Source organism: Protobothrops mucrosquamatus, unplaced genomic scaffold (genome assembly GCF_001527695.2).
Source record: "Protobothrops mucrosquamatus isolate PMUCROS unplaced genomic scaffold, P.Mucros_1.0 scaffold566, whole genome shotgun sequence".
Taxonomy (NCBI): domain Eukaryota; kingdom Metazoa; phylum Chordata; class Lepidosauria; order Squamata; family Viperidae; genus Protobothrops; species Protobothrops mucrosquamatus.
Genome location: NW_015386869.1, coordinates 147,299 through 166,545, shown reverse-complemented (window position 1 = coordinate 166,545; position 19,247 = coordinate 147,299). Strand labels below are relative to the sequence as shown.

Genomic DNA, 19,247 nt, shown 5'->3' with positions numbered 1-19,247 from the left:
TTAGTGACTGTTCAAAGTTACAGAAAGTTACTGGAAAAAAGTGACTTATGACTGGATTTCATATTTATGACTGTTGCAGCAGGGTGACATGATTAAAATTTAGGCACTTGGCAACTGGCATGGATTTATGACAGTTCACTGTAACCTTTCCCAAGCGGCTTCTGACAAGCAAAGTCAAAGTTGTTGCTTAATAATTATGGCAAAAAAAGGTTGTAAAATGTAGTAAAACTCACAGCCTTGCCTAACAATGGAAATTTTGGGCTCAGCTGTGGCGTAAGTCGAGGATTACCTGTGTTCCTAATGGCTCAGTAACTGGGCTCGGAGGTTCCAGTATAACACAATAGTCCAACTATTCTTGAACATTCCAATGTTACAGTTCATTTATGTAGCTCGAGATTCTCAAGGGGAAGAACCATCCCAAGTCCTCAAGATCTGCCAGAGAAGAGTATAAATCCTACCAGTTACATGATGAATTCAGATATACAAGAAAGCTTCAGAAACGATTACTCAAATATAGCATGGGATTCCAACATAATGCAAATTATCTCCAAACATGGAAATTATTTCCAGTCATTATGCTGTTCAGTATTTAGACTGAATAGTTTTGTACTATTAAAATATTGCCAAAAAGAAAATTGTGTTTGTCCTTGCTGTTGGTTCTTGCAGTTTGTTTTATGTAGGTCCTTACTGACATAAATACTTTTGTTTCTCTTTTAACTGAAATTTTGTAGCGATGTTCTCATATGTTCACTCTTATTCATTACATACTAAGTTAAATTCTAGCCAAAAAGACAGTGAAGTCAACACACTGAAGTTTTAAAAAGACTAATCTTTGTATATTTAGTGCAAGATCTTGAGAATAACATTCAGTGTTTTCTATGCAAACATAGGAAATGCCTTTTAATTAAAACATGTAATCCATTTAACAGAAAGATTACATTTTATTTGCCATGACATTTACATAGTTTGGTCTGCAGTCATAAATGGCACAATGTACAAAGAATAAATAAAGAAAAAAAATATTCTGGTTATTTTACCTATTTTCTATAATTAAAGTTCATAATTTTGGGTTCCTCCACCAAGGAATACATCTAATTTTATTTTATGAGACATGCTTCTGAGTAAAGACTGCAGGACTACTTGGTCTATTTTTTACATAGAAATTCTAAACATTTTTAACAGTTGCTTTCATATCACAGTAAAAACAAATATCTATAAAAATTTGTGAACAATAGGACTGAGGATTTTTCCTGCTGTATTACTTCATGTATAGAGGGCTTGCAATATTTAAATAGGGCTGGTGAACAAATATATTTTTCTCAATATCCTTCATTTTCCAAATAGTATGTCACACTATTAGTACTTTGAAAAAAATGGGCTTTTCCCCAAGGCTGTATTATAATGCGTTCCAGAGCTGGTTTTAGGCTATGGCCAAGTGGGCATTAGGTTGGGGTGCCAAAGTTGGGGGTCACTAATGCTGCCCCTCCTTCTGAATCATTCTAAAAAATTCCACATCTATGGGAGGTGGCACCATCAATGTGGCCTGGGGGTGCCAAATATCTTGAGCTGGCACTGATGCTATGCACCATCTTGAGTCAGCATAAAACTTTATCACACAAAATGTGTTGCCCCCTTGCCAATCCTTATCCCTTTTTTGTTGACTCTGATTCCAATCAGAGCAATTACCTACTTCCTTTCAAGGCAATGGGTGACAAAGGCTAACACATTTTATATATTCATGCTTTCAGAGTAAGGGAAAAAAAACGCTGCTGGAAATAAGGCCCAATGAAGAATAATTAATCCCCTTTTACTCATGAGCTGGGACTGAGATTATGGGAACAAATTAAAAATGGTCTATATTTGTGACATGGTTAAGATGAACATGGGGACCCATTCTTCTCCTTGCATGACTCTTTAATCAATTTGTATTTTAATTTTTTTAATGATTTGCTTCTATGTGTTCTGCGGGGTTTACAAATTTACAAGAAATGATTGAAGAATTTTAGAAGAAAATAATGTGTCTTAAGTAGGATAGATAATGAGGTTGCTTGTCAAGATAAAGGATACTCTGCATGTTGCAAAGTCACATGCATTATAATCATTGTTTTAAGATAAAAACTTGATTCTTTGTAATATATCCTTTTCCGTAGGGAAAAAAAAAGAGATAAAGATAAACCAAAGTAACAGAGGGCACTGAGCAATTGGAGGGAGTGCTGGAGAGCAATCTCACTATTTTATCCTTTGAAAATGCATTTGTGACTGATGGCTACACAGTGGCAATTATTAGTACATCAGGAAGTGATACCACATGGTCTCACGCAGTGTCTGTCAGCTGTCTGGGAGGTATTTTTAAACATAGTTTAATACTCTTTCAGAAAACCACTAGATTGATAAAAGCAAGATAAGAGTTGCAAGATAAGAGTGAGAAGGAGCTCTGGGTCTGTGGGTCTACCCTTCAATCAAAACCCAGCCCACATTAAGGAGAGCAATTTTGGGAGGGGTTCTGCTAATAGGAAAAATCACATTCCTTAACTTATTCTACATTAACCAATCACCAGCCTATTTGCTCAAGTTGAATAGAGCTTGGAAGTCACTGCAGAGTTTGCATACTATTCTACCAGCTCAAGATCTGAAGAAATGCATCTTATTCAAAGTATGAATCAGTTGGGACTGTTGCTATTGTATCAGCCTCTGTGTAGCAACCTCCCTGCCTGAGCTATTCTCCATCTCAGGGTTGGCAGTGAAAACCCCCAGGTTTATGGTCCTGAAGGATTTCAATCAGGGAGGGAGCAGGGTCTGATGTGGCTTTTCATGTCTTTCAGGAAAACCATGGACTTATTCAAGAACATCTATAGTAGGGGTCGCCAACCTTTCTGGGAAAGGGACGTACAGGCACCTTTATGCGTGCGTGCTCACAAACGCAAATATGGCTTTGTGCACACAAATGGGCATGAGCATGCACACTCCGCAAATGGGGCTGTTAGCGCCAGCAAGAGGTTCACAGCTCACGGCTCTGTTACCACCGGCATGAGATTCGTGGCTCGACTAGCAGCACTGCTGCAAGGGCAGGGGTTGAGCGTGCCAGCCACTCACATGGCCCGTGGCCAAGAGCCCACGGCCCAGTAGTTGGGGACCTCTGATCTAGAGCCCAAAACAGGAATGTGGGACCGCACCTGATCTCATTTCCTTTTGGAGCAGAGGAAAAGTGGCCTGGAATTGGGGCAATTCTCTGTGACCCCCTTGTCATAGTCAGATCTTGGCCTGGTAGACTTGCAATTCGCTGGCATTGACCCCTCCTCTGCTACAGGGAGACAAGATTTCCTAGAGTGGTCCACCCCTAGTGGACTAATGGACCTGGAAGAGTTCCAGAGGGAGTTGGGGTTTTTTTCCAATGGTCTGATGCATGATCCAATTGAGGCTTTAGTCACCGCTTGGAATGAAGGTGCGGCTGTGGCCTTGGATCAGATTGTACTCATGCAATCTCTCTTTTCCCATGGATCCTGTTGCTCTGGGCAGTTTATGGAAGAGCTGAGAAAAATGGGAGATGTCTAGAGCACTGATGGAACTCAACGAAGCATGAACTTGACTGAACATGGGTGAGAGCCACTATTAAGGCCTACCCAGTAAGGACAGTGAAATGAAACTATTTCTATATCCTTATTGCGTACGCAGATTGTTGTCTGGCATCTCTGTTTTTGGTGGCCCAACCCAAGCCATTGTGGGCAAGGAGAAACTGGCAGTTCACCTGCAAAGCTGGATCTTAGTGTCTATTGGACAAAATTATTCAGATTTGTTCCCAGTTAGATGCCAGTCATGATGCACGTACAGTGAAAACACCTGGGGTACAGTCTTGTCTGTGATGAGAATGGTTTGAATCTGTTGGGCCTGATGAAATGGACAGCATACTCATTCACCTCCTCCTTAGACCCATGGCCCTTCTGGCTAGCTAAGACTTCCCGGAATGGACATGTGCCTTGGCTCTGTTGGTGGTTAATTCATCCTTGAAAGAGGGGGTTATTGGTTCACTCCCTCCTCAGAAAACCATTGATGGATCCCACCATACTGGACAATGTTTGTCCAATGTCCAACCTCCTTTTTTGGGGGGAAGATTGTAGAGATGATGTAATAGCTTCATTAGATCCTAAATGAAATGAATTATCTGGACTCCTGTCACTCAGAGTTCAGGCCTGGACATTTAAAAATCTTGTATTGATTTCATTTTTGATTTTGCTTCAAAAATAAGAATAGAATAGAATAGAATAGAATAACAGAGCTGGAAGGGACCTTGGAGGTCTTCTAGTCCAACCCACTGCTTAGGCAGGACACCCTATACCATTTCAGACAAATCATTTTTCAATCTCTTCTTAAAAACTTCCAGTGTTGGAGCATTTACAACTTCTAGAGGCAGGTTGTTCCACTGGTTAATTCTTCTGTCAGGAAACTTCTTAGTTCTAGGTTGCTTCTCTCCTTGAGAGCAACATAGTACGAATATTTTATCTCATATCGTAAACAATCATACTGCCAACATTTATTTGTCTTAAATTAACTGCAAGAAAAATATGAGGTAATCATATATTTCAATTATATTTAATGCTTGCAGTATCTTTTAGTTTTACCATAGATGTAGGAAGCATGCCATTTATAAAAGGCAGCCACCTAAATTAGCTAGCAGAACATTGCTGCAATGGTGTATTTTTCCATCTGTGAATGCTTAAGTGAGCATGCTTAATTGTCTTTGGGGCAATTTCAATTTACGACAAGGAGTTTCACTCATTTTTATTTCGCAACTCAAGTCTACAGTTCGGTATGAGCTTCCTTGAAGGCATTGTGACTTCTAACTAAACGGCGCAGAAAAAGAGAAGAAACATGCATTATTTTGGCAAACCGTTTCGACATGCCATTGGCGGTGGAAGGTACTGACACGCACCGTACCGACCCGCCGCTATCCCGTGAACCCTTCATGCTGGTGAGACGCGAGTTCAAAAGAGAGAGTTACGTGCAGACTTATCACGCTTTCGTAAACTCTCTGCGGGCGCAGACCCGCAACATCACCTATCGAAAGGTTGAATCCAGGAGGCGCCTCTAAAACTCAAGCTAGCGAGCCGGGCCCAAAGAGCCTCTTTCCCGCCAAATATAGGGCGGGCCGAGGTTTACATTCCGCCGTGACGGGCTCCGAGGCCGTCTGCTTCTCCTCCTCCCGGGGAGATGGGAGCGGGCGTGACGCGCGCCCAGACGATTGCGCTCCGAGGGCTGCACGAGGCGCCACCCCTAGCGGCGAGGCGAGTGGAGGGCGCCCGCCGGGAGCGCGCTTCAGCCGGGGATACGCCTCCTTCCCGGACTCTTCGCTGAGGGATCGCCGCCGGCGATGTTCACCAGGGCGGTGAGCAGACTCAGCAGAAAGCGGCCTCCGTCAGGTAGGGGCGTTAGTGCGGGTGGGGAATTGGTGCCATGCCCCGGATAAGTAAGATGGAGGTGTGGGAATGGGTTAGAAATTAAAACGCAACAGCCCAGCCTGAGCGCGGCGTTTGCTAGTTTTGTTGCCAGCGGAGGGTTGGGACAGCGGTGGGTTTGCAGTTTGCAAACTGGCTTTTTTCTGTGCCGGAAGGAGGTAGATTAGCATTCAGCGCCTCACCGGCTACGCTTGGCTGTTAAGTTTGCTTTTATATATATATCTCGAATATATATATCGGGATGAAAACCTAGCAATCGTTATGTATACCTATTAAGGATAGCTAGGTTTCCATCCCGCTTTTTTCGCTCCCTGGAGCCAGAAAACGCAAGGGGGAAGTCTTGCCCTCGAAAGAGGAAAGTCTGAGGAGGCTCGCTTGCCATTTGGCAGGGTGGGATTTTCAGTGTGAACGAGTCAGAAAAAAAAAAGGAAGAGAGAAAGAGACAGGCACGCACTTCAGAGCTGAGAGCTCCGTCCCCCGTCTTGCAAAGAGATCGAAATGATTTCAGGCGCACGCAAGAAATGCAAGAGAGAAATCTGAGACTGTGTACCCCTTTTCTTGTGAATCAGACAGGTTGGATTGCTCCTGCAGACTTACGGGGAAATAAATATCCCAGTCATTTTACATTTCTCTTGAGTAGTCAGTACGAATCAGAAAGGTAATTTACAAAACAATACAGCAGAGAGCAGGCGCTCCAATGGAGCCAGCTTGTTTACTTTTATTTTTGTTCAAATCCTGGAGTTCATCTTTTATGGAAATCGGTTTTGCGGTATGAAAATATTTAGAGATGAAGGGATTATTCTAAGAATGATGGAATAATTTTCCATGTCCCATATGCAGAATAGTACTGTCCTACATGGAAAATAATATGTCCATATCCCAAAGTGAAAAGTTTAGCCATGCTCAAGAATTGGGTCTTCAGGATTCTGTTGAACTTTGTAAAAGTTGAATCCATCATTTTGTTTTGAATAGTTTGAAACAATGAACCTTTACCAAGGAATGGATATTGGAAGCTAGGTTAAGTATTTATTGAATATCTACTCATTCTGATTTTCATATCTTTGTTTATAAATTACTCTATTTTTCATCCACATGGTGGAAATGATTCATGCTTTGATTTCTGCATGATGTTCTGTTCTAGGATCCCTGAATATGATCACTGTACCCAAAAAAAAGTAACCCTGGCTGGGAAGTAGTTACTTGGAAAGTATTTATATACAGCATTAACAATGTAGATTTATTAATCTCAGTTTTAAGCTAAAGTTTAAGCTAATCAGGTTAAACTTTGTTTGCCATGATTTGGATGAGAGCAGCAAGAAATCTCTGGGCCATAGTTTGGACTGCAAATAAAAAAAGCTTCCTAAAAGAAGACTTCTGTATTGCTGCAAAACATTACCTATGACCCTTTATTATCACCAGAAATCACTCAGTTTGATGGAGACTTTACCTTTTGCCTCTGAAAAGTTACTGTTACTGAACTGTCTGTAGTATGCAGGACATTTCTTTGTTTTTGTGTGTTGAGCATATATCAGGGCAAGTGACCTTAATTCCATTCTTTTTTGGATTTCCAGAAAATTTCTGGATACGAAGATGGATATTTCTTTTGCGATCTTTTCTCTAGTCTCAGTGATTTATTCTGCAGCCTGTCCTTATTTCAAATATGTAATTATTCTTGTTGCGGTTCTCTGAATCTTTTTCCACTTACTAGAATTTTTCTGTCCAGATTGGTTTTCCTGCTTTCAAATACCAAACGTAGGTACAAAAGATCTTTTTTGGAAATAATTGAGATTACATAATTTACCCATAAATATTTAGGGATCTGACAAATTATATGGTTTGTTTAGTCAAGTTAAATGATAGCAATGCAGTAGTTTATAAGTAACAGTTGGGCTGCTGGAGCTGAAAGATGTTGAAGATGAATCATAGTGCATCAGTATTTAATCTGGCTTATTTCTTGTAAAACAAGGGCTTCACACCTGATAAATGTTCCTGTCTATTATGCACATACATAACGTCTTCTAAGTTTCTGTAAGTTTTAGTTAAAAGCAGAAACCGATGATTCCAAAGAAAATGTTTGTATTAGTAATTTCAGCAAATCCACTGATTTAAAACACCTTACCAAAACATTACAAGCAGCTACAGGTTGTCTTCAGTTTAGTTGCTTAACAACCATTCAAAATTACCACGACCTAGAAGGCTCATAATGCACTTCTGGTTCAAGTAAAATGTGCTAAGCCCCAATGGTCATAAAGGCTCATCTTTATGACGGGTTGCGGTGTTAAAATTGGGTCCATGTGGCTGGCTTTACTTAACCAGAATGACTTATCACCAGAAATCTAATCCCAGTTGTGGTCATAAATCAAGGATTGCTGGTACTACTAAAAAATTGCATGTGAAACTTAAACCTATGGGAAGTAAAGTTTCTTTGTTTCTTGGCTATGGATTATTTTCATCTTGGATTGTTACTTTCAAGCTTCAGTTTTCAAGTAATAAAATGTATTTCTATGATTGTAAATCAATGTTATGTATAAGAAATTTGTTGTGGATAAATATGTATCATATGTTGATGCAATGATATCTACTTTTCTGCAAATTGCAGATATAGCTGTGAATAGAGAGTGAAATAACATGCAAGTTATGTTAGCAGTGATGTAATAAAGGTTGTAGCTAGTCTGCTTTATAACTTCAATAAAGTAGATGTCCTATTTAGACAACGGAAGCAAAGGGACAAAGCTATTTATGCTGAGTAGGATCTATATTTCATTTCCACTGAAAGCAATAGGACAAATTCATCTGAAATAGGGATCCAACCACTAATATTTACTAGTTGTCTATTTGTTTGCTTGTTAATTGATGTTGCAGAGGAAAAAATGAGAGAAGATATGCTAAAACTGCTTCCAGATGAGTTTTTTATTGTATAATTATCCTGTCTTAAACATAGGATTTAATAGGAAGTTTAGATGACATCTTCCATTTGGAACTCACCCATGTTTTTGCATTACTTCTTTTATTTCTTACCACAAAGTGGGTGGGGAGGAGGAGGGAAGATAGGCAGAATAACTGCAGAGTGCCTTTCAGTTAACACAGAAGCAACCAAAGTATACCTTAAATATTTAAATAGTTTGCCCAGCTGAAAGCTCTGGGATTCTTACCCAGTGTTCTAGAAGTTTTAAATTCAGTTGCACCTAGAAATAACCATAATTCACTGTTCAAGGGTACATCAGGATTGCACTGTTATTGTATTATATTAACTCTTTGGACTTTATTCTGATTATGAGCTACTCAGAATCTGGCTTATTAAAGCAGCAGAAGAATATAATTTATTAATTATGATAGAAGTTCTCACTTTCCCCACCACCAAAATTAGATTAGCACCATCCCTTTTGACATTCTCAAAGGCCCTCAAGATGTGATTGTGCTATCAAGCCTGTGGTTCCCAGATGGCTCCATTGTTGAGGTCGCCATTTTTATCTTTTCTTCTCAAAGGGGTTTATATATTTGGATTTTAAAAATATTATTTGCTTCTTAATGTAGATTTTTATATTTTTATATTTGTTGATTTTATTTTTGTAGTTTTTATCCGATTGTTGTGTGCCACCTAAAGTCACTTTGGGTGAGATGGGTGTTTTTGAGAACACTCAAAGTTTAAGAAGAAACTTTAATTTATAATGTGCACATATACTATTGAAAGCAATTTAGGGTTAACAAGAAGTACATCAATTAGTTTGAATCTTAGTTTTCCAGTTATATTTTTATTATCTTCCATAAAACCACATAAATACTTACTTTTTAAAAACAACAACTGGGTATTACTGTCTATAAAGGACAAGAGACTGTACGTAGAGATCCTTGTTTTACTTTTTACTTGATTTGTATATGACACATGGAGAAGGATGGCAGATTTGCCATTCCTTATATTGAATTGTGTGCTTGGTCTGTATCATCATCCTACTGTGCATATGAAATCTCACGTAAATCTTTATTTGATTAACAAATAAATAAATAGATCAGTGGACTGTTAACATTAAATAATTCTGTTCTTGTAGCCAATGGATGTTCAACAGCAACTTCTTGATAGAATTTATTAACCTTGTATTTTGGCATGGTTAAACTTTTTCTGTACCATTATGTTTAATATCAACAGATGTTAAAGCCCAAATACAAACCAATCATTTGTCATTATAGTAAAAACTAAATTTCTTTAAAATTCGGTATTTTTTCTATTTTCTTCCAAATAGATAACATGTTTAAAACATATGGATGTGTATTTGTATAGCTGTTCTGCTATGCAATTCTCTTTTAGGAAATATTCCAACTTGTTTACAAGGCAAATATTTAATATCTAACACTATTGCCTTTTTAAAGCTCCTTGAAAAAGTTCTACCTGGTTTATAAACTTGGAAAAGATGATGTCTTAGTCACATTTAATAAAATCACAAGCATGTTTACCCATTTGGATAGGGTTTTGGTATATTACATAGCGTTGCTTTATAGCTTTGCTATGGGTGATATAAAACAGGGAAACATGATTAGTCACAAAAATATAAGACATTACCTTATGTCAGGTAAGATTATATTCATATTATATTTCATTTTTCTGCCCTTTGAACTTGAATCCTGAATCTGTAATTAATTGTGGATTAAATGACATGACACTGAAATATATTTATGTTTGTTGGTTCTCACCATCTTTAAAAGTGCAAATTAATTGAATTGTCTCACAGCCTTTTAACATAGATAGAAAGAAACAGTTCTGCAGCTATAAGTTGAAATATACAAACATAATTAACTTGTTTTTTCAGAAATAACAGACAATGACAGCAAGCCATGCAGTAGCCAACAGACCTTCAATGGAACCACAAGATGGGCTCAGTCATTGGAAAGTTTGCTGGAAGACCCAGAGGGTGTAAAGAAGTTTAGGGTTGGTATCTAAACTATTATTTACCCCACAAACCTAAAAACAATTCCCAAACAATTAGAGTTGTTTTCATTCTATGAATCAACAATATACAGGTTATTTATTTTGGGAGTCTTGAGTGTATTTAGTGGCACTTAGGTTTAAGGAAAGATATGTAAAGTTCAAATTCATAATTGCTGAGGTGATAGATAAGTATACAAGTTATGTAAACAGAAGCATGAAACCATTGGCTGCCATTATTAAGGTTCTATCCTAATTCTAATACTCTTCTCAAGATTGCAGGAAAATGACTACAAAAAGTTGAGTTGAAGTGGATACCATAAACTATGAAGTATAATATAAGCTTTTAGAACATAGCTACAGAAATATTGGGGGCAGCGTCAGCATCTGACCTTTGAATGACAATGAGAAAAGTGGAGCAAGAAAGAGAGCATGCTGCGACTTCCTTTCTTAAATCTTCTCGTCTTAAGGGACAGAAGACATACAGATAGTCCTCAACATAAACCCATTCATTTAGTGACCGTTCAAAGTTGCAACGTCACTGAAAAAAGTGATTTAGCACCGTTTTTCACATGACCGTTGCAGCATCCCTGTGGTCACATGATCAAAATTCAGATACTTGGCAACTGTTTCTTATTTATGACGGTTGCAGTGTCCTGGGATCATGTGATTACCTTTTGCCACTTTCTGACAAGCAAAGTCAATGGGGAAGCCAGTTTCAGTTAACAACTAACTTACTAACTTAACTTCAGTAATTCACTTAACAACTGTAGCAAGAAGGGGCGTGAAATGAGGCAAAACTCACTTAACAACTGTCTTGCTTAGCAACAGAACTTTTGGACTCAATTGTGGTTATGTTGAGGACTACCTATACTTTTTTTTTTAATTGCCCTTGTTTTCTGGAAGGAAAGATTTCTCCTCTGATAGATGATGGCCCCAACTCTGCTCACTTTTAGGACAGATGTTGAGATCTGACTTTTTCCCTAGGCATTAGAGCAGTGGTGGCGAACCTATGGTACGGGTGCCAGAGGCGGCATTCAGAGCCCTCTCTGTGGGCACATGCGCCGTCGCCCCAGTCTTAGACCTTCAGCTGGGTTTTATAAAACCTTTTCGCTTTAGGCCTCTGCTGCCATGTACAAAAAAAAAAGGTTCAATCAATCAGTCAATTTCAACTTCTCGCAGGAAAAAAAAAGATCTTGCAAATTGGAATTGATTGATTGAACTTTTTAGTCCCACCCAGTCTGCTGTTTCCACCGCAGCCACGCCCACCCAATGGACCACACCCACTCAATGGGTCACACCCACTCGGCACCCGACGATGCATAAGTGGGTTTTGTGTTGCAGTTTGGGCACTCGGTCTCTAAAAGGTTCGCCATCACTGCATTAGTGGCTACTTGAGTGCATTCCCCTTTGGCTGTTTTATTAAGTGCTTGGTCACTATTTCTCTATTTTGTATTTATATATTGTGCATATTTTAACGTTTTTACATTTTTTGGCTTAATTTTTTTTTGTTGTTATATGCCACCTAGAGTTGTACTGCATAATAAGTTTGGCAGCCTGATAAAAGTGGTTATGAATACTAATAAAGTTTAGATCCAGAAAAAAAAAATTGTTAATATGAATACTCTCTCTTGATTCCATTTTCCAGTAATGCCATTTTAACAATTGCAGTTGGGTAGCATCCTTTGAAGAGGCTCTGAGAATTGTAGCCAGATAATCAGGAAGGCAGCATGTTGCTTCAGACATTTACTTTGTACACAGTTGTTTAAGAGTTTGCAATTGAATTTGCAAGGATATCAGAAAATCCTTTTGTTCTTTATGTGAAGACCCTTAATGAAAATAATAAAGGCTGACTGCTAGTTTATAGTACTTTATTTTAATAGCTCCTTTTCCTCCCTATCAGGACTTTTTAAAGAGAGAATTTAGTGAAGAAAATGTTTTATTCTGGCAAGCTTGTGAAGAGTTTAAGAAGATAAAAGATGAAAAACAGGTATTGACTCACAAATCAAGCAGAACCAGCTGAATATACGTAAAAAAAACAATGCAGTCTACATCTATTATAGTTACAGCACACACAAAATTGATTCAGGTGGAAAAGTGATCATTGTTGAAATTATGATGGTTCATCAAGGATTTTTTCTTTTGTTATTTATTTATTTACAGGATTACATGTTAAAATGGCTTTAAAACTGTGGTTTTTTAGAATTTTCTAACTATTTTTTCCTTCTCTTTTGGCCAATGCTGTCTGATTTAAGAAGAGGATAGGTAAACTCAATTTTATCTTATATTTCCCTGGGAAATGTTTCATAAACTGAAATATAAAGTATTGATTTCATGTTTTTGCCAATTCAGTTTTTGCTATATAACCTTGTAAACAAATAACAAGTGTAAGTTGTTGTTTTTTTTTTAAATCATTCCTTTGGAAATGCTGCCTAAAGTAGGATTTCTTAACTTTAAGACATGTGGGTTTCAGTTCAGTTTCCAACATGCTGAAAGTTGAAGTGCACACATCTTAACATTACCAAGGTTAAGAAACCTGGCCTAGATGAATGAAGTCTGAATATCTTGGTAGCACGAGCAGGGACATGAAATTTGTTTTCTAGAAACTAGCATGTGATGGCTTGCATAACAAGATGGTCTCATAAAAGATATAGATGTATGATAAGAGTAGGAAGATAATATAAAGAACAGCAATCTGGTTGATCGAGCTGTAGATAAAGTGTTGATTTCAGAACTGCACATACCAAGAAGCAAAATGAATGTTAATCTGATTCCATAATTACACCATGCCACTACATATTCAACTTCTGTTGCCATTATTTTTTTGTTAACTCTACAAAGGACAGTTATGAGTCATATAGATTCCAATAGGATACAAAATTTGACTTGCTACTTTAGTCCTCATGTTTTTCTTATCGTGTAATAATCTTTGTTGAAACAAAAGCTGTTTGATGAATCAGCCGCAATCCTTTTTAGTCAAGGAATCAGCTATACAGAACAACACTGTTTCAAATGACTTTTCTGAATACAAAGATAGATCACAATAAACGTGGAATTGGCTTACAAGATTCATAAACCCCAGCCATCACAGCCTATAATTAATGTAGGATATAACAATGATTACAATAATTTATTGATTATGTTGGCTGATTATACTTAGGTTTATTTACAGAATAGTGTCTTAATCATAGAATACAGTTCTCTTTTCTTCACCTTTCCTGTAGATTTATCCTCCCTTTAGTATTGGAAAGACTATCTGAAACAGGATGTGTGCTAGGCAGAGAGATTTCAGGAGAAAGATCAGGCATTCTCCCTCTTGCTTAAGTGGAATAATATTCAGTTACTACAAAATGTTTTTAAGGTCGGCAATATTGGGGAAATGACATCTGTGCTTAGTGAAGATGTCCTTCTCTTCACAGATGAAAGCAAAGGCAAATGAAATTTACAAAAATTTCTTGTCAAATAAAGCTTCTTACCAAGTCAATGTAGAAGGACAATCGCGTTTGGATGAATCAATACTGGAAAAACCTCATCCTCTGATGTTTCAGAAACTTCAAGATCAGGTAAAAACTTCCTTAATTATCTTGTGAAACGTGAACAACTAACTCCTGGCAGCAGGACAGGATCATAGTTACAATAGAGTTAGAAAGGCTCCAGGAACAATGTTTTTTGCTGAACAGATTACCTAACATTTAAGAAAAGAAATTGACAAGTGAAAAATGCTTAGGAAAGAGTATATTTATGATTTCAATAAATAACTCAAAAATAATTTGAAATTGATGCATGCTTACTTTGTACATCTTTCCTTAATTTCAAACACTATTTGTACATCTTTCCTTTATTTCAAACACTATTTGATGACATAATACACTGAATATTTTTTTAAAAATAATTGCTGGTTAGCCATGGCAAAGATATATTCTAGATAGATACTTTATTAACTGATTAGTCTTACAGCCATATTAAAAAAAATACAACAAAAATCAGATACAGGTCTAATTCCAGGATAAAATAGATAAAGGAAAATACAGCAATAAAATATACATTTGGTAAATTCAAAGAATCAACATTCAGATAAAGGCATCACCTTTATAGAATACCCAATCTGTTCGATATAATGGATTTTTATCTCAGCTGCTACAAACAAGTTTGGTAACTACAAACCTAGCAGTTCTGCTCATGATGTATACCTTAGAACCCAGAAACTAGTGGGTTGTTCTTTCAGGTAGGGATGTTAAATATCTAAACTCAAGAAGGGCATGTTCTTGACAGTCAAACAAAACATGAGCAATATCTCCAATGACTGGAGCAGTGTTCTTCTTCCATTGTAGTATATTAAACTAAAAGCTTACAGTCAGAAAGTCCACTAAGTGAAGAGCAGAGCTGAGTTTCTTGCAGCTGGTGTTTCAAGGTTGCTTATATCTTATCTATTTTCTAAGCTGTCAACAAGTCTCTCTTAGGCAGTAACAGGTTGCAATCTCAAGTTTAGCCACCAGATGTCACCCCAGAGTTATTTTGATCTTTTCAGTTTTTCTTCTATTTTAAAAGAAAAAAACCCAGATCTTCAGTAAAAATAAGAGAATAAAAATCAGAGAAAAATAAAAAATAGAAAATTACAAATCTTGTAATCAACCAATTTTAGGAAGTAGAGTTCCAATTAGAATCCCAGTATTTTTTCAATGTTTTAAGCTCCCCTGGGTAGTCAATCACCGCTGTTTCTGGAGGGAGGGCTAAAATCTCCACTCACCACAGGGGGGAAAGTACTTTAGCAGCTTATGCAGGTAAGTAAGTAATTAGGATGTAAGAGAGGTAGATCTCACCCAGACTTTTCCACGCTGCTTTAGAGTTGCCAAATGGTAGGTGTGACTTCGGCTGTCTGCAGTCTTGTGACGGACCATATCTCTATGGTCGGTCTTTCGTCCGCCGGTTTGGAGGGAATCACCGGCTCTAACGGGAGAGTTGCCGCTCTCCCACGATCCAGCGAGGGCCCCTCCTTGCTGGTTGCCTCTACAGGGTGACTTTCTACCCTTTTCAGGGTCCCTCAGTGATGCAAAACTAGATAGGGAAGACGAGAGTCGTCTTCTGAGCGTCCATGTTGGCCGTGGGGCAAACAGGACGTGTCACAATTCTTACTTAATATAGGTGCATTCATTCACTACAGTAATCAAAGGGCAAACAAATTATAATAGAAACTAGTTTATGTCAAAACCAGCCCTGTATTAACATACAGGGCTATATATGTTTGATGTCCTTTTAATTTTTCTAAAGTTCATCATTTGTACTGCAAAATGTTATATAGATGACCATAATAGTTTAGTTTCCTCAGCATATCTCTATTTGGTAGTCACTGTGTGGTAGGTCAGAAATGTAAGGGTTCCTTTAAACTAAATTAAGTTTAGGGACAAGTTTATGTTTTGAAAACCAACATCAAATTTCTAATCTGGTAATCATATTTTTACACACAAAGCACAATGTGTACTAATTGAAAATTTGTTAACAAAATGTTTTGAATTCCAAGTTTTTATAGCTGTGGTAAAAAAGATAGTAACTTACATTAAAAAGAAAAAAACAACCAAAGCCCTTTGTGTCTCTTAAAGGATCTTCTTCTAATCAGTTGGAAAAAAATCTTTGCAGCTAATTATATGAGGCCTATTATTGCTGAAGTATAAGCAAAAGTCCTGAGAATATATTATTAGGGAAAACACTTTGCCAGCTGGCTTAAGATTACAGTTGTGTTCTCTTGCTTTGAATGGATCTCGTATTGAAGACCTCAGCCAACCAACCCCCTTCCCCCTTTCTCTCCATCTGCCTCCAAAAGTAACATCTGACTTTCTTAGCTGGTCATCACTTTCTCAAATTGGAGAATTATATCCAAGTTTGTGCGGTATACAATAGGATGTGCAGATGACAGTATGGGTCACTTTCTAGTGCTTTTTAAGCATAGACCAAGCAGCCCACTTACCTGCATGTTTTGTGGAAGAGATGAAGCAAGAAAGATATAAGAAAGGAAAGAGCTGCCGGCCCAAACTTTTCTTTCAGAAACCAGGAGAATAGCGAAGAGGCCATGGGGTCTGCAAAACTCAGTTGTTCTATTAAAAATTACAGCACTTCTGGCTTCGTAGTATTAAATGCTGCTTTGACGAGATGTTGTGTACATTTAAAATAACTGAAACTGATTTAAAAAATTCTGATAACAAACTGATGGACTACTTTTTGTATTTTTCAGTACATCCAGGCTTGTACAGGTTATACCAGAAGTCAGGCCCCATAGGTCTATTGCAGTATGTTCTATTAATTAATATTGTTTATCAAAGAAATATTATTGTGAGGTCCTTGGTGCTCTCTAAATTTGGTTGTTGTCTTGCAGACGTTTCATTACCGACATTCCAATAGGTTGCATTAATGTTGTCAGTTGCTCACAGGTTAGACACTCCAGGATGCAACAGTATGCTAAGATTGAGATCTAGGAACAATTAGATGCTAAGCAGAACAAAGTTAGTGGATTTACTGTGAGATGAAATCCATTGATTATGTGCTAATAAAATAAAATGCCCATTTGGCTTATCTTGTCTATAAATAACTTCATTCTATTTAGGAATATATTTTAGTAGCAGCAATATATGATATAAGATAATCATCTTTATGTTGGCTCCTTATTATGCCCAAAGTTTCTTTAAAAATTAATAGCAATATCATAATCAAGTGAGATTATAGCATTATATATAGTACTCAATATCCTGAAGCATCAGTAATTTATGTAGTGCACATGTAATTAAATTTTAATTTATGGAATAAAAGTAATGGGAAATATGGAAAAGGTTGCTGGATGCAATAATGAAGAGAAAAAGCTTATGTATGAAGAAAAATTGATATAAGAGAGTGATTGCTACAGAAATGAGAAGAATATAATGATATGTAGAAAAAAGGTTAGTTGCAAAGTCTACAGATAGTCCTCACTTACTGTCCACTATTTCAGTGACCAAAATTAGACTTATGACTGGTCCTTAAACTTGACACTGTTATAGAATCCCCATAGTCTTGTGACTGCCATTTGCAATTTCCACAGTTAGCTTCAGACAAGCAAAGCCAATGGGGAATTCAGCAGAGAGTTGGAAATAATTTATGTCACATTTAATGAGTCATGATGATTTGCTTAATGACCACAACTGGAACTCACATCGTAAATTGGTGCGGTCACATGACATCATGCTCAACAAGTACTTTACTTAGCAAAAGAGTTGCTGGTTCCTATTGTGATTGGAATTAACTATGAGGATAGTTAGGATAAAACAGGTAGAAAACGGAGAATAATTTCCATAATAAATGATTTTAGAAGTATGTTAAATGGAATAAATAAGCAGCCTCCAGTAGAGTGAATGGAATTAAGGCTAAATGCAGTGGCATAATTTGGGGTGAAATTGAAATGTGGGAATGCTGGAGGAAGTATTTTAGAAATATGTATGTGGCTGTAAGATGATGTTGAAGAGTAGAACTGACATTAATGCTATAAATATTAATGGAGTACCGTGTTTCCCAGAAAATAAAACCCACCCAGAAAATAAGACATAGCCTAATTTTTAGGGTGCACCTAATATAAGCCCTATCCCCAAATAAGCCTTGTGGGTAGACGTGGCCAACACAGGAGGCGGTGAGCGCGTGCGGGCCGACGGTGTCTGGCAGCAGCTGCAGCCCATGCAGCACAGGTAAATCTGAGCGCTGTGACCACCGGGCCGGCCCCCCCAAGCAGAGGCGCTTGCATCATGATCACCTGCCTCCCTCCGTGCATCTGCCTTTTGACGCATCCTTCAAAAATCATTTTATTTGTCATGTTTGAAAAGCATAATCCGTAACTGTCTTGCTCATTTTTAAATTTCACAAATTATGTGGACTTCAACTCCCAGGATTCTGTGTAGAGTTAATGGTGGATAGTGAATTCTGGGAAATCAATTTCACATATCTGAAAGGAACCACTAATTGGGGAAAGCCTGCTAGGGCAACAGAATATTTTCTTTTTAGCACTTTTTAAACAAATTTATTGTTGATTAATTGGGGAGCTCATTTGCAAAACCTTTTTGCTTCTTGTTGTTTGATGCTTAGTTTCAAATAAATTGTATTTTTTCCTTTTCCATACAGATTTTCAACCTCATGAAATATGACAGCTACAACCGCTTCTTGAAATCAGATATATTTCTTAAATTGAAGGAGACTGAAGAACAGGAAGAAAATTCACCTGATCCTCAGACTGCAGCGAAAAGAGCTTCTAGAATTTATAATACATGATTGTATCCCCATATTTGGATACACTCCAAATAACAACAATCCATAGATCAATAGATCATATTGAGACTACAATCAAAAGCGTATCAGTTCTCAGGAATAATCTTTGTGGTTAACACAGATGCATTTAGAGGCTTAAATAGTATAGAATCCTATTAGATAAAACTTACCTTTGGTTGCTTCAAGTGACTTGTTTCTTGCCAGTGCTTGCTTCTAGATACAATGACCAAGGTACTTTTATGACAGCCCTTGAAAGACTGAACAATTTGTGGGTCCTTGCAAATTGCTTCTAATTTTTTTAAAAAATATTTTCTTGTAAATTATTTGGTAGGGGTGGATGATAAATGTAGCATTAAAAAGTAAAGCAAGTTTGAAAGTACAGATAATAAAAGGTAAAGGTTTCCCCTGTCCAATCATGTCTGACTCTAGGGAGCCAGCATTGTCTAAAGACATTTCCATTGTCATGTGGCCATCATCACTATATGCCCAGGTACACGGAACGCTGTTACCTTCCCACCGAAGCGGTACCTATTTATCTACTTGCATTTGCATGCTTTTCAACTGCTAGGTGGACAGGAGCTGGGGCAAGTAGTGGGAGCTCA

General features: G+C 37.5%; 1 protein-coding gene across 1 annotated transcript; it reads left to right on the top strand.

Annotated features, from left to right (window-relative positions):
• The first annotated feature begins 5,342 nt into the window (after positions 1-5,342).
• RGS10 (regulator of G protein signaling 10) lies at positions 5,343-18,943 on the top strand. The gene is made up of 5 exons (XM_015817251.1): positions 5,343-5,414; positions 10,253-10,371; positions 12,272-12,358; positions 13,788-13,931; positions 18,502-18,943. Exons 1-5 carry the CDS (start codon positions 5,366-5,368, stop codon positions 18,646-18,648), a joined length of 546 nt encoding a protein of 181 aa, XP_015672737.1. The 5' UTR covers positions 5,343-5,365; the 3' UTR covers positions 18,649-18,943.
• Positions 18,944-19,247: the final 304 nt, after the last annotated feature.